Source organism: Chelonia mydas, chromosome 7, assembly GCF_015237465.2.
Source record: "Chelonia mydas isolate rCheMyd1 chromosome 7, rCheMyd1.pri.v2, whole genome shotgun sequence".
Lineage (NCBI taxonomy): Eukaryota > Metazoa > Chordata > Testudines > Cheloniidae > Chelonia > Chelonia mydas.
The window spans coordinates 29,706,864-29,722,827 of NC_057853.1; the positions used below are offsets into that span (position 1 = coordinate 29,706,864).

General features: G+C 56.0%; 1 protein-coding gene across 8 annotated transcripts in view; it reads right to left on the reverse strand.

Annotated features, from left to right (window-relative positions):
• PC (pyruvate carboxylase) overlaps window positions 1–15,964 on the reverse strand; it is a 233,747-nt gene that overhangs the window by 102,830 nt on the left and 114,953 nt on the right. For all 8 annotated transcript variants that reach the window (XM_043551372.1, XM_043551371.1, XM_043551370.1 and 5 more), the window contains one exon: window positions 2,112–2,230. In XM_043551372.1, the coding sequence (XP_043407307.1) occupies window positions 2,112–2,230 (119 nt within the window). The remainder of the gene's footprint in view (window positions 1–2,111; window positions 2,231–15,964) is intronic.

Genomic DNA, 15,964 nt, shown 5'->3' on the forward strand with positions numbered 1-15,964 from the left:
CTGTCATTCAATAATTATTGTCTCACTCCCCCATTCTGTGACCCTCCCCATAATTTCCTGCAACTGTGAACATTTAAATCAATAAAAATGGTAAAAAGCTTTAAAATAAACATTGCTATTATCTGTCGCTATAAACAATGAAAAATTCAAATCAAATTTGGCCAAATCCTCTATATAAACAACAACACCATGCCGGGTGAATCACAATCTCAGCACATAGCACGACTCAGGCATCCAGCATTGTTTAGCCCCATGATATTTAGTACTTTCCTTAAAGCACCAGCTCCTGGAGTCATGAACTTGTGAGAAACTCAACTTTCTTTTTCTTTTCCGAAGTAATTTTCTAACCCTCGCAGTGGGGGAGAAAACCTGGAAAAGATTAACCTTAAGGGCTCCAAAACCAGAGGGAATACTAAAAAAACAAGATGCATGTCCAAAAATCTCATTATTTCCTAAGCCAATTTCCTGATTTTAAAGAACCTTCTTGCTGGTTTTTTTAAGCCAAGCTCATAATGTTTAAGCCGAGGTGGTGATTTTTAAAGCCAGCACGGTGATATTTCCGGGGGGCTCTGATTTTTTTTCTGCACTAACCTGATGATTTTCAAGACGATCTAACTTGTGAATTTGGAACACCCAAGCCTCAGATGTCGCTGGAGGCAGCTCTGCTGAAATGCCAGTCAAGCTGGGAGGAAGGATGTCCTTCTTCCCCTCCCAGGCGGCGTGTGGGGGCTCCCACTTCTCCTTTAGAGCGCGGAGTCTAAAGCTGTGTGCGTGAAAACGTGCCCCGGCTTTGGGGAGGCGAATGCTGCAAGTTCAGCCCAATGTCTTGGTCTGCATCTAACTGCAAATGTGACATCCACCTTTAACGGCCTGCTGAGCTGCCTGCTCATACAGCAGCAACCAAGATGTGGTCTCAGCGCTCCAGAAATTCAGCTCTCCGGAGCATATCACACAAGGCTACGAGCCAGGGCGCAGGGCTATTCTAGTGCATATGTTATATGCTGGTGGAATTTGGCTTGCATTAGCACTCGGAGCCCCAGTCACGGGCCAGGACCCATTGTGCCAGGTGCTGTACAAACACAGAACAGGAAGACATCCCTGCATCAAAGCAGAAGAGACAGGTTCTGGGGCATACCTGGCTGGCTGGGCCCATTAGTCTGATCTGGAACGGCAGGATGGGAGGCCGAGCTAGATGCGCCTATTGGTCTGAGATGGGGCAGCAAGCAGCGTTTGGATTCAGGGCACCCTCTTCCCTGCTCCATCCCATATGTCACACACAACTTTCCCACACTCCTCCATCCTTTCATCTCCTCTTCCCAAGGGCTGGTCCATGCCCCTCTGCATTTGCCAGGTGCCCCTTCGCCCCTCAAATCCTTCCTCCAACTACCAAGCCTCTCCACAGTCCACCTTTCTCGTCCTAGGCTTTGTGTCTACCTTATTTGCAAGGATCATCAGCTGTGTGGGGCAAGAGATGGGTCTTGGCCCTGACTGTGAGCTGCTGGGTACATAGGTTGTAGTATACAAAATATTCCTGCTGCAGAACTGAGAGAAGAGGGCCAGGGTGACCACCCCAGATTCATGCCCCAAAATCGCAGCTTTTGTTTAAAAAAAAAAAAAAGAAGAAGAAGAAGTCAGCCTGGCTTATGGTTCCAGAGAAAACTTTCAAAATGTGATAAGGGCGTAACTGATGCAGCAACACCAGCCTGAGTCCATAGAGAGCCTGAGCCGATCGTTCAGATAGGGGGGAGCTGCCCTGAGTGTCACCGATGCAGCCTGAGTCTGCAGAGAGCCTGAGATGATCGCTCCAAAAGGAGGGAACTGACGCATAATTCTCTCTGTTGGGTGTTACTTCTGAACCCTAATGATGCACACTTCAGTGTCTACCTATCTATCAGATCCCTGTGTGACTCCACTAGATATATCCCCATTTGATGATGGGTCTCCCGCTGGAGATCAATGAGTTAGCCAGTTTTTAGTCCATTTGACAGGTGTCAGACAATGCCATATACAGAGCTAATACCACTTCCCTGCTCCTACTCCATATTCCTCTGTTTAGACGGCTAAGAAGGTGCCCCACCACCACAGACTGGGGCGCGAGAGGCGTCACTTACTCTGTGATCTCTTCTGTCACCGTGTGCTCCACTTGAAGCCGGGAATTCACCTCAATGAAGTAGTGTTTGCCATGTTTATCTACCAGGAACTCCACGGTGCCAGCATTTTCATATCCTACCTGCAAGGAGATAAGGAGTTCATGAGGGTCTAAGCATTCTAACTGTGTCTCTCAGTGGCAAATATATACAGAGCTGCCACGGTCTGGGTTAGAGCACAGGACTGGGAGACAGGGCTGCTGTGTTCTATTCCTGACTTGGATCTAGTGGTTAGAGCAGAGTGACTGGAACTCTGGGCTCCAGGGATCTATCCTTGATGCTGGAAGGGGAGTGGGGTCTAGTGGTTAGAGCAGGGGGGGCTGAAAGTAAGGACTTCTGGGTTTATCCCTGGCTCTGTGTAGGGACTGGGGTCTAGTGGACAGAGGAGGGCTGGGACTCAGGAGTCCTGGGTTCTGTTTCCCTTGCTGCTGCTTCTGGTGGGGGAAGGAGACTGCCTCTGGGGATGCAGTGGCAAGGTCCTCTCGGCCAAGTGAGGTGAGGATCCCATCCCTAGGAGATGGGTGAGGGAGGGCACTGCAGTGACAAAGAAGCAGACAGGTGAGCAGCTGTCGTGGCCTCATTCCGTCCCTGGCAGTTAGCACGTGACACCTTCTCAGGGCAGCTTGGCTGACTGGCTCGCAGCCAAATCCTGGTTGAGTGCAATCAGACATCGTTATGATACGGCTCTTAATTAGATCCCAGCCCTCTCAACCAAAGCACTTGACTCCAGAAGATGCTGCACAGGGAGATTTCAGATGCCAGGAGGTAACACTTTCACTGGCCTGGGGCAGGGGTTTGGGGTGCATGAGGGGATGTGGGGTGCAGGCTCTGGGAGGGAGTTTAGGTGTGGGAGGGGGCTCAGGGCTGGGGCAGGGGGTTGGGGTGTGGGAGGGCTTCAGCCGGGTGGCGCTTACTTCAGGCGGCTCCTGGGTGGTGGCGCAGCGGGGATAAGGCAGGCTCCCTGGCCTCGCACTGCTCCTGGAAGCAGCTGGCACGTCCCTGTGGCCCCTGGGATGGGGGAGGCCAGGGGGCTCTTTGTGCTGCCCCTATGTGCTGCCCCCCACAGCTCCCACTGGCTGCAGTTCCTTTGGCTGCGGAGTCAGAGCTCAGGGGCAGAGAACGGAGACCCCCTGATCCCCACCCCAGGGGCTGCAGGGACGTGCCGGCCACTGCTGGGAGTGGTGCAGGACCAGGGCAGGCAGGGAGCCTGCCTTAGCCCCGCTGCGCTGCCAGACTTCTAGCGGCCTAAAATCTCCTGGTTTGGCTTCAGTAGCCTCCGAGAAATAGAGTCCGATTCCAGGAGACTCCCGGCGAAACCAGGAGGGTTGGCAACCCTAGCTGGAGAACTGAGGCGCAGAGAGGGGAAGGTCAGTAGCAGAGCTGGAATTAGAAGACACGTGTGTCCTAACCCCTAGCCCAGTGCTCTATCCTCTCTGCCACAGCCTTCCTGCTGAGCATCTTTCCTGCTGCCCATTGTCAATTAAGGGTATTTCTTGCACCTTCCTATGGAGCAGCGAGACTTGGTCCCTGCTGGAGAGGGGATACGGTCACAGCTGGGCCCACTGACCTGCTCGTGTGCAGGGGAACTGTGGGGGCTACCAGGCTGGATGGGTTACTGTCTGATCTGGGGCAGCAGGAGGTGCTAGATGGGCCCATTGGCCTGATCTGGGCTGGCAGTGGGGGCCGGATATTGAGTAGATGAGACCATCGCTCTGATATACACTAAGCTATCTCTGGTGAGCCAAACACTGAGCATCGGGGATGTGTGTTTGCTGCAGTGAAATCACAGGCACACAGATTCCTTCCCCCCCCCCCACCCCCCGGCCCCTGATCTCCCGCTCCTCCCTCTGATACCCCCCTGCTGGCACTCCCCGCATCCTCCTCACCCTCTGCCCAGTGGCCCACGCCTCCTCTAGGACGCAGCTTTCAAAGCCATTCCCCGCAACCCTTGTCCCCCACTGATCTGTGCCGGTTCCTGGGCCTCTCAACCTCTTCCCGGCTCAGCTTCCCTTCGCCTTATCCGATGTGACTCAAACGCGCCCTGCAGAGCGCACGTTGCTTGCATTCACGTTGGACTGAACCCAGGCTACTTGCAAGAACCGTTTCTTTCCCCGCATCTGTCCAGGGATCCCAGGTAATGAAGGATTCACGGCTGCTGCCAGGGAGAGCTCGGAATCCCTGTGGCACGACGGGGACGCAGTTACTGGTGCTTTGCAGACAGAGGGGGATGGGAGGAAAGACAATTTCTCTCTCTGTGTCGCTTTCCCCCTAGCACTGGAATCTAGTGTGACTGAGCAACTGCAGTGCTTTCTCCGCCAGCTGCTGCGTCCTCCATCCCAGCGGGCGACGTGCAGACAGAGGTACGCTCCGTTAAATCCAGGGAGGTCCGGATAAAATGTAACAGGGGGAAGTCTGGAGGATTGGCACGTGCCTAGCGGCCGCTGGCAAACCATTCAAGGGGTAGGTGCTATGCCGGGAGCCCTCTTGTGAAATGAGAGCAGGGCTCGCACCAGGAGGTCAGGAGGAGACGCTTTCCACCGCTACCCTTTGGAGGGAGATACACAGCCGTGCCTCCACGGCTCAGCCTGTGCCCAGAGGTGCTGACGATCACCCCCCTGCCTTGCACCGTTCATTACTCTGGGGGTTCCAGCCGAGGTCCTGAGCAGGATGGGGGCTGGCCAGCGAGAAGAGCTCCCGGGCCCAAAGACCCTGCAGTCTAACTAGACAAAGTGTGCGAGGGGAATCAGCTCCTCGGGGGAGGCAGGCCTCGCACTCAGGTCTCTTTCCTGCCAGCGCAGTGCTCTAGCCATTAAGCCGCAGTGGGATCAGCTAACCTGGCTATTCACTTCAGGTTACAAAGGGTTCTCCAAGAATGCTGACAAAGTTAGCAGGCCTGCCTCTCTGGAGGCACAGTTCCTTACAGGAGAGACATTAACTAGCCATAATGGAAGCAGAGCTCTCAGCCAAGGGCCCTAGGATAAGCGGGTAATTTCAGCCTGGCAATAAGCACCCCTGCAGAGACCTCATCCCTCCCCACTTCAATCAGAAATAAACAAGCCGTTCCCCAGCCACTGGAATGGAGCGAGGAACAGGCAGAGGCTGCCACTACCTATGCCACGGGAAGGGGGTCCCGAGTTCTTTGGGGCCCTCTTAGCAGTTTTACGGTAATACCTGAGATCCCCATTGTGCCAGGCGCTGCACAGACCCCAACTGAGCTTGGGGTTGCACAGACCCCAACCCAGAGCAGGGCCCCTGTTGTGCCAGGCGCTGCCCAGACACACAAGAGCATCCCTGCCCTGAAGAGTTCACAGTATGAAGAGCCAACAGCTGTTCATACTCCACTTACTCCTCTCCCTCACAAAGCTGAGGCCCCATGACAAGCGCATCTCCCCCAGCAATGGCTGGGAAGGAGGTCCCAAGCTCTGCCCTCCACATGGTTATGATTTGCAGCAGGGCAGAGGAGGTTGCAGGGGACCCAGGTGTCTGGCATAAGCTCCCCTGATCCCTGATGGACTGTTGGGTAATCCTCACACTGCAGTACCAAGAACTCCACCCCCAACAATAGGTTTAAAGGCCGAATCTCACTGAAGGGCAGCAGAGATAACCTCGTCTCAGCTGAGGTGCAGGGTGCCAGGTGGCAAGCACAGGCTGCTCCCTCATGGACAGAGCCCTGCCAAATTCACAATCCATTTTGGTTAATTTCATGGTTATAGGATTTTAAAAATAGTAAATTTCACAATTTCAGCTATTTAAATCTGAAATTTCACAGTGATCCCGCTTCTCTCCCGGAGTTGAGGATTGAACCCAGGAGTCCTGACTCCCAGCCCCTGTTTCTAACCACTAGTTTCCCCTCCCATAACAGAGGATAAAATCCAAAAGCCCTCACTCCTGTCCCCCCTGCTCCAGCCTCTAGACTCCCCTTCTCCTCCCAGCTGCAGGAGTAGAACGCAGATGTTCTGGCTCCCAGCCCCCACTCCCCACTCTAACCCGCTAGACCCCACTCCCTTCCCAGAGCAGGGGACAAAATCCAGGAGTCCTGAGCACCAGTCCAATACCCTCCCTGAATCTCTGTGTGTGTGCGAGATCCAGGTGACGCGAGGACAGAAGACGTGGCTGCTGTGTCTGTCCGTCTCTCGCAGACACACCAGCCGCTCGGGCGATGCCTGTGAGCCGGGGACATGGCACGGAACATGACTAACTGTGGCATCGCTGTGTCCCGCTGAGCAGATGCTGCGCTGCAGTGGCAAATGCTGAGACGGCGCTTGGAAAACAAGGGAGGAGTGCCCAACGTGCCAGACGGAGAGTCAGGACACCTGGATTCTGTCGCCAGCTCTGGGGGGCAAGAGGGGTCTAGTGGTAAGAGCAGGAGGCCAGGCTGGGAGTCAGGCCCCCGGGTTCTTTTTCTTCCATTCCCTGGCCTGTTGAAGACCCAGATGATGAACTACAGATACAAAACCTGCCTGGCCTCATCACAGCCCCGGGGATGACCTTGGACTAGACTGACAGGACCGGGACCTTCTCCCTGCAGCGGCACTAAGGCATCAGAGAGAGCATCTCTGATCCAACCCACGCCTGCTAATTAACCAGGGAGCCCGCAAGCTGTGGTGGCTGGGAGTTCAAGGGGAGCTGAGGGTGGGGAAAATCCTTGAACGGCGCAACCAGCGGGGGTCAGTGCAATGCCGGGAATTAAACAACAGACCGGAGAATATGGATTAACTGTGCATTTCAATCTTTGCCGGGCAGGGGGGAGTGGGCGCCAGACAGCCATAAAGAGGATAATGAAGCATGGAGCTCATTAAAGATGTTTTAACTGTTCGGCGGCTCCTGAATTTTAAGAGGCATGGACAGCAATGATATTTTTCCCACTTAACAAGGCAGCAGGGCTGGGAAGCAGGACTCCTGGGTTCTGTTCTTGGCTAGGGGAGGGGAGCGGGGCCTAGGGGGTTAGAGTGTGCAGTGTAGGAGGTCAGGACACCTGGGTTCTATTTCCGGTTCTGCTACTTACTTACTGCAAGTCCCCGTCCCTCTGTGTGCCTCAGTTTACCTTTCCACCCTTTGCTAATTTAGACTGTAAGCTCTTGGAGTCAGAGATTGTCTCTCACTGTGTCTGTGCAGCACCTGGCACAATGGGAGCCCCAATCTCAGTGAGCATCTGTGCAGTGCCTGGCCCAAAGGGGACCTCTATCTCCATCAGGGCCCCTAGGCGGTACCAGAAATCTATTATAACACTGTGAATCAGAGCTCACTCTGCTGTCTTGAGTAGGTGGGGCTTATTTAGTGGGAGGAGCATGGTCCCACGCCCCCGTGTCAGCGCAGACTGCTGGGTCAGGACACTGGTCCTTCCGCACAGTAAGCGCACACAGCGTCTGGTTTACAACCATGCTCCACAACCTGCCTCCGCCAAGCCTGAACACTGGACTCGCTTCCCCCCAGCGAGCGGTTATTTTCCAGCATGCCCGGGGGCTGTGCTGAGCTATCTGTTCTTACTGCCCTGAGCTGCCAACCCAGCTCCCACCCCCAGCGATGTAAACGCAGTGTAAAAAGAGCACCTTAATCTGCTCCCTGCTGGCGCTGGCTCACATCAGGCTGCGGAGGTTTTTCTACCCCTGCTGTGGCTGAAGTTCAGAGAGGGAGCATCTGGGGAAGGGAGAGCCCCACATGCACGTGGCTCATGCATCACAGGAGTTCCTGGCTAAGAAAGACATTGGGCTAGTGACACAGGCATTGGACTAGGAGCTGGCTTCTACTCCTGGCTCTGCCACTGATCTACTGTGTGACCTTGGGAAAGTCCCTTCCCTGCTCTGTGCCTTTGTTTCCCTCCCCCCTCTGGTCTATGGTGAGACTCCAGAGTTCTATGCCCGGTTTTGGGAAGGGAGTAGAGATTCGTAGTTACAGGAAAAGAGGCTGAGAATCAGGACTCCTGGGTTCTATGCCTGGCTCTGCGAGAGGAGTGAGACTAGAACCCAGGAGTCCTGACTCCCACCTCTGCTTCTCTAAGCACTAGACCCCACTACCCACCTACAGCTGGGAATGGAACCCAGGAATCCTGACTCCTAGCCCAGCGCTCTAACAGTGGAGACCAGCGGCATCCAACCTACTCCCCTATATATTAAACTAGCAGCAGGATTTGACATCTCCACCCCACCCCGAGACTTGAGCAACACCCCACTCGTCTGTTGATTCCTATAAAGAGATGCTCCACATGGAAATGCATCTGTGTTTCTTGCAGCTTAAATTACCTGCTAACGAACTTGAGAGGAATAATCTCTTAATTATCTATTTAAGAAAAAATGTAGTACAGGCAGCCTAATCAAATATCATTTTGATCATTAAATGAAAGCACATTACGAGGCGATTGAGTGGGTTTAAGAGCGGGATCAGCCAGGCTGGAGCTTCCTGCACATCAGCAGCTGGAGAAAAGACAGGTTAGCAACATGCATAATAGACATTAGATAAGGCTGCCAGTCAGAACGCCTGGGTCCTATCTCCTCTTCTGGGAGGGGAGAGGGGGCTAGTGGTCAGAGCAGCGGGGCAGCTAGGAGCCTGGGTTCCTGGATTCTCTGCCAACTGTGCCACCAAACTTCCTGGGTGAACTTGAACGAGCCCCTTTACCTCAGTTTCTGCTTCCAGCCTCTCTTTACACTGTGAGCTCTGTAGGACAGGGACTGTCACTCAGGGTGTGTCTGTGTGGCACCCAGCCCAGCGGGGCCCCCAATCACACTCAGGGTCTGTGTGGCACCCACCAAGACAGGGCCCCTGGTTGCAGACAGGGTCTGTGCGGCACCTGGCATGATGGGGCCCCCGATCTCAATCAGGCCCTCTGGGAGCTTCCATAACCCCACCAATACTGAATTTGCAAGAGGCGAATTTAGGCCTTTGCGATGTTGGTCCTTTCCTGCCTTAGGTGGGGGGCACATAAGGCCATGCACGACCCCCCGCAGTTTGCAGCGGCACCAGAAATGCTGGGTTGCAACCCCAGAAGCTCTTGCACCCGAGATTGCATACCCAGCTGGTGGGACAGCCATCTCTGCACTGCACATGCATGGATCAGACCCAGGTGCCTCCTGATTCAGGGAGCCTGCTCCCAGGCTCCCAAGCATCCCTATTATTTCCGGTAGAAAGGCTGGGGGAGGGATGTATCCCGCTGAGGTGATGTATATTCAAATATGCAGATTAGGGCACTGCCTTATTTGCACAGCGCACCCAGCTCTGCACCCTAACTGGGGCATGTGCTAGCCCGCAGTGAAGTGGCTGAGCAATGAAGCCAAGGAGACGTGAAAGCAGCTGGGGTTTGAAGGGGTTGTAAAGGAGATTGATCAATGGCCCCGCTCTGTGGCTGGTGTCTCATCTGCTCCCTCTGGTGTCTCTTTCCAGAGGAATCCCCCACTGAACCTGCTGCTCTGTAGATGCTGCCAGAGACACCTCAGTGTTGGGCTGGGTTGGCTCCAGATGCAAATGTAGCAATTTAGACACTGTTTCTGGCCCAGCTTTGTATTAGGTGCCCCCGAGGTCGGGGCTCCCAATCGTGCTGGGTGCTGCACAGACACGACGCAGATCATGGCGTCATTGGGCCGAGTGCCACACAGATCCCTGGCTGAGGCTGAAGGCAGGGACGTGTTATTATCCTGGTTTTTCAAATGGGGAAACAGAGCCCCAGACAAAGTGAGTGGCTCAGGGAGACCATGACAATCTCCCAAGTCTTAGGTTAGTAATCTAACCACTGGCCATGCTTCCTCTCTGGGAAAGAAGGGCCATATGAATACATAGATGCAGGCACAATGGAGACACAGTCTAGACAGGCTGAATGAACGTAGCACTCAGGACTCCTGGGTTCTATTTCCCACTCTACCATTGCCCTTGGCCATGTCCCCTCCCCTCTCTATGCCTCAATTTCCTCACCCCTTCTTAGTTAAATTAGACTGTAAGCCGTCTGGGGCAGGGACTGTATCTGTGCAGTGTTCAGCCCAATGGGGCCCCACTCCTGGTTGGGGTCTGCACAGCATCAGATGCAATGGAGGCCCTGCTCCGAGTCAGGGTCTGTACAGCAGCAGGCACCTTGAGGATCCCAATCTTGGCCAGGACAGGCAAACACAGTTGCTTTATTGAACGGGGGAGCGGATAGAAAAAAGGCTGGCTCTACAGGAGAAGGAAATTTGAAATCCTTCTCGCTGACTAGCAAGGAGGGATGAAGCTGAACTAGATGGAACTGGCTGAAAAGCTAAACATGATGAGGAATAAATAGAAGCCTGTTTTCAGAGCCCTGATCGTGAAGGAGTCTGAGAGGCAAAGGGAAATCAGGGTAAGCAGCCATTTGTCTTGGGGGCTTTAATCAAGCTGCAAAGAAGAACCTATTAGCCAGGAAAGACAGTTCTCAGCCGATTACGCCAAGCGTGTTCTGTGCCCAGGGCAATGATGCCACACAGGCCAGGGGCTGCTCAGCCCTCTGTCTGGTGTAGTTTAGAGGCCTCATCTGAGATTGTAGCTGCACTGTGCTGGGCACAGTGAAGGCCCCTGTAGCCTCCACTGGCTACACCCTGATCACCGTCCCGGTCTGTGCAGCACCCAGCACAATGGGGGCCCTGATCCTGATTCATGTCAGTGCAGTGCCCAGCCCAATGGGGCCCCAATCTCACTCAGGGTCTGTGCAGCACCTGGCACAATGAGGCCCCTGATCCCCCTCAGGATCGGTGCAGAGCCCATTATTGACAGGCATCTTTAGTGCTCTTAGTAACCTCAATCCACCTTGGAGCGTTCCAAGTGGCTCCGTTAGTTTGTTGTGGCCATAACAACTAGGAGCTCGTTTACAGAGCAGGAGCGGGAACTCATAAGTCCTGATTCCCTGCCTGTTATTTTATCCTGTCATTTGCGATTCATTGTCCCTGAAGGAAAATAACCCAGCAGGGCTTTGGATGGAGCTCAGATGCATCACTCCCAGGCAGAGATGCATGGAACCCACAGACTGTGTGCATCTGCTGGGCGAACGCTGCCCCCTAGTGCCAGGCATCCTGCCGAGCAACTGCATCTGCATTTATGAGGCAGGAGGCACCCAGATAGCTATGCCAAGAGGGAGTGGGGGCACGTGCTGGGAGGCTTGGAAGCTCCAGTGGCCCACTAGGGGCATTTGCTGCCTACTTCAATTAGACGGGAGTGGGGAGAGCGCAAACAGGAAATGACACTTGGGATCTTGATGAGATGCAGAATAACAGGGAAGAATCTGCTTTTTTATGTCTTCTAGCCACTAGACCTCGCGCCCCTCACCACCTGAGCTGGGAATAGACCCCAGCAGTCCTGACTCCCAGCCCCACTGCTCTAACCACTAGACCCCGCGCCCCTCACCACCTGAGCTGGGAATAGACCCCATGAGTCCTGACTCCCAGCCCCACTGCTCTAACCACTAGACCCCGCGCCCCTTACCACCTGAGCTGGAAATGGACCCCAGCAGTCCTGACTCCCAGCCCCACTGCTCTAACCACTAGACCCCGCGCCCCTCACCACCTGAGCTGGGAATAGACCCCACGAGTCCTGACTCCCAGCCCCACTGCTCTAACCACTAGACCTCGCGCCCCTCACCACCTGAGCTGGGAATAGACCCCACGAGTCCTGACTCCCAGCCCCACTGCTCTAACCACTAGACCCCGCGCCCCTCACCACCTGAGCTGGGAATAGACCCCAGCAGTCCTGACTCCCAGCCCCACTGCTCTAACCACTAGACCCCGCACCCCTCACCCCCTGAGCTGAGAATAGACCCCACGAGTCCTGACTCCCAGCCCCACTGCTCTAACCACTAGACCCTGCGCCCCTCACCACCTGAGCTGGGAATAGACCCCACGAGTCCTGACTCCCAGCCCCACTGCTCTAACCACTAGACCCCGTGCCCCTCACCACCTGAGCTGGGAATAGACCCCACGAGTCCTGACTCCCAGCCCCACTGCTCTAACCACTAGACCCCGCGCCCCTTACCACCTGAGCTGGAAATGGACCCCAGCAGTCCTGACTCCCAGCCCCACTGCTCTAACCACTAGACCCCGCGCCCCTCACCACCTGAGCTGGGAATAGACCCCATGAGTCCTGACTCCCAGCCCCACTGCTCTAACCACTAGACCTCGCGCCCCTCACTACCTGAGTTGGGAATAGACCCCAGCAGTCCTGACTCCCAGCCCCACTGCTCTAACCACTAGACCCCGCGCCCCTCACCACCTGAGCTGGGAATAGACCCCATGAGTCCTGACTCCCAGCCCCACTGCTCTAACCACTAGACCCCGCGCCCCTCACCACCTGAGCTGGGAATAGACCCCACGAGTCCTGACTCCCAGCCCCACTGCTCTAACCACTAGACCCCGCACCCCTCACCACCTGAGCTGGGAATAGACCCCACGAGTCCTGACTCCCAGCCCCACTGCTCTAACCACTAGACCTCGCGCCCCTCACTACCTGAGTTGGGAATAGACCCCACGAGTCCTGACTCCCAGCCCCACTGCTCTAACCACTAGACCCCGCGCCCCTCACCACCTGAGCTGAGAATAGACCCCAGCAGTCCTGACTCCCAGCCCCACTGCTCTAACCACTAGACCCCGCGCCCCTCACCCCCTGAGCTGAGAATAGACCCCACGAGTCCTGACTCCCAGCCCCACTGCTCTAACCACTAGACCCCGCGCCCCTTACCACCTGAGCTGGAAATGGACCCCAGCAGTCCTGACTCCCAGCCCCACTGCTCTAACCACTAGACCCCGCGCCCCTCACCACCTGAGCTGGGAATAGACCCCACGAGTCCTGACTCCCAGCCCCACTGCTCTAACCACTAGACCTCGCGCCCCTCACCACCTGAGCTGGGAATAGACCCCAGCAGTCCTGACTCCCAGCCCCACTGCTCTAACCACTAGACCCCGCACCCCTCACCCCCTGAGCTGAGAATAGACCCCACGAGTCCTGACTCCCAGCCCCACTGCTCTAACCACTAGACCCTGCGCCCCTCACCACCTGAGCTGGGAATAGACCCCACGAGTCCTGACTCCCAGCCCCACTGCTCTAACCACTAGACCCCGTGCCCCTCACCACCTGAGCTGGGAATAGACCCCACGAGTCCTGACTCCCAGCCCAACTGCTCTAACCACTAGACCCCGCGCCCCTAACCACCTGAGCTGGAAATGGACCCCAGCAGTCCTGACTCCCAGCCCCACTGCTCTAACCACTAGACCCCGCGCCCCTCACCACCTGAGCTGGGAATAGACCCCATGAGTCCTGACTCCCAGCCCCACTGCTCTAACCACTAGACCTCGCGCCCCTCACTACCTGAGTTGGGAATAGACCCCAGCAGTCCTGACTCCCAGCCCCACTGCTCTAACCACTAGACCCCGCGCCCCTCACCACCTGAGCTGGGAATAGACCCCATGAGTCCTGACTCCCAGCCCCACTGCTCTAACCACTAGACCCCGCGCCCCTCACCACCTGAGCTGGGAATAGACCCCACGAGTCCTGACTCCCAGCCCCACTGCTCTAACCACTAGACCCCGCACCCCTCACCACCTGAGCTGGGAATAGACCCCACGAGTCCTGACTCCCAGCCCCACTGCTCTAACCACTAGACCTCGCGCCCCTCACTACCTGAGTTGGGAATAGACCCCACGAGTCCTGACTCCCAGCCCCACTGCTCTAACCACTAGACCCCGCGCCCCTCACCCCCTGAGCTGAGAATAGACCCCACGAGTCCTGACTCCCAGCCCCACTGCTCTAACCACTAGACCCCGCGCCCCTTACCACCTGAGCTGGAAATGGACCCCAGCAGTCCTGACTCCCAGCCCCACTGCTCTAACCACTAGACCCCGCGCCCCTCACCACCTGAGCTGGGAATAGACCCCATGAGTCCTGACTCCCAGCCCCACTGCTCTAACCACTAGACCTCGCGCCCCTCACTACCTGAGTTGGGAATAGACCCCAGCAGTCCTGACTCCCAGCCCCACTGCTCTAACCACTAGACCCCGCGCCCCTCACCACCTGAGCTGGGAATAGACCCCACGAGTCCTGACTCCCAGCCCCACTGCTCTAACCACTAGACCCTGCGCCCCTCACCACCTGAGCTGGGAATAGACCCCACGAGTCCTGACTCCCAGCCCCACTGCTCTAACCACTAGACCCCGCACCCCTCACCACCTGAGCTGGGAATAGACCCCACGAGTCCTGACTCCCAGCCCCACTGCTCTAACCACTAGACCTCGCGCCCCCTCACTACCTGAGTTGGGAATAGACCCCACGAGTCCTGACTCCCAGCCCCACTGCTCTAACCACTAGACCCCGCGCCCCTCACCACCTGAGCTGAGAATAGACCCCAGCAGTCCTGACTCCCAGCCCCACTGCTCTAACCACTAGACCCCGCGCCCCTCACCCCCTGAGCTGAGAATAGACCCCACGAGTCCTGACTCCCAGCCCCACTGCTCTAACCACTAGACCCCGTGCCCCTCACCACCTGAGCTGGGAATAGACCCCACGAGTCCTGACTCCCAGCCTGCCGAACTCATGGCTTAAAGTGGATCACGGATTGGTTGCCACGAGGTTGCCAAGGAGTCTTGTGCAGGTCCAGATGCCAAGAAAGAGCAGGCGTCTGGAAGGGGAGACAATTAAACCCATCAGCAGCTCCGCCGCTGGCTTTGTCTTTTCATATTAAGAGATGGAGGTGGCACTGGTAATTTCAGGAGTGAGGCTTATACTGATGCTCCCACGGTGCATTTCACAGCTGCCTGCCTTCCAAAGTCATGTGGCAGGACTGTAAATCCCGAAGGGGACATTCTGATCAGCCACGAGAGCCCTCTCCCCTCCCAGACTTGGGAATAAGACCCAGGAGTCCTGACTCCCAGCCCCCCTGCTCTGACAATTAGACCTACTCCCCTCCCAGAGATGGGGATAGAAGCCGGAATCCTGACTCCCAGCCACCCTTGCTCTACCCACGAGATTCCATCACCCACCGGAGCTGGGATAGAAACCAGGCCTCCTGGTCCCACCCCCCTACTCTAACTACTAGACCCCATTGCCTTCCCAGAGCCAGGAACAGAAGGAGTTCTGGCTGTCCATGAATGTTTCATACTGGGGGTGTCTATTTCAACAGCTGCTGCCCCAACTTGTCACGCCATCAGCGAGTGGGAGGTGCACTGAGTTCTTAGGAAGTCTGGTAATTACTCACTTCACAGAGGAACAATGGGGACCCAGTGCAGAAGGGGAAGGGACATGCTTAGACAACAGCTGCTAATGTCACCACTCAGAGCAGGCTGTCACAACGTGCTCCGCAGCATCAGCACAAATCACTTCTCCCAGCACTGGAGCCCTGGGCTCCTTCTGACAGCTCACGTTCCCAAAAAACACAGCAGAGCTAAGGGTAGAACCCAGGAGTCCTGTCTCCTGAGCTCCACCCTCCACTCTAATCATTAGCTCCCACTCCCCTCCCAGAGATGGGAATAAAACCATCAGTCCTGACTCTCAGCCCCCCCTGCTCCAACCACTAGACCCCACTCCGCTCCCAGAGCTGGGACTAGAACCCAGGAGTTCTGACTCTCAGCCCCCCCCGCTCTAACCACTAGACCGCACTCCCCTCCCAGAGCTGGGACTAGAACCCAGGAGTCCTGAATCTCAGCCCCCCCGGCTCTCACCACTAGACCCCACTCCCCTCCCAGAGCTGGGACTAGAACCCAGGAGTCCTGACTCCCAGACTTTCTGCACACCCCTCCCCCCTAGCCAAATTCTACCAAAGCTGACCATGTGGCATATCACTAGAGGTGGCCTGGAATTTTTCGGGAACCAGAATTTCCACTTTATGGGGAATTCCACAATTT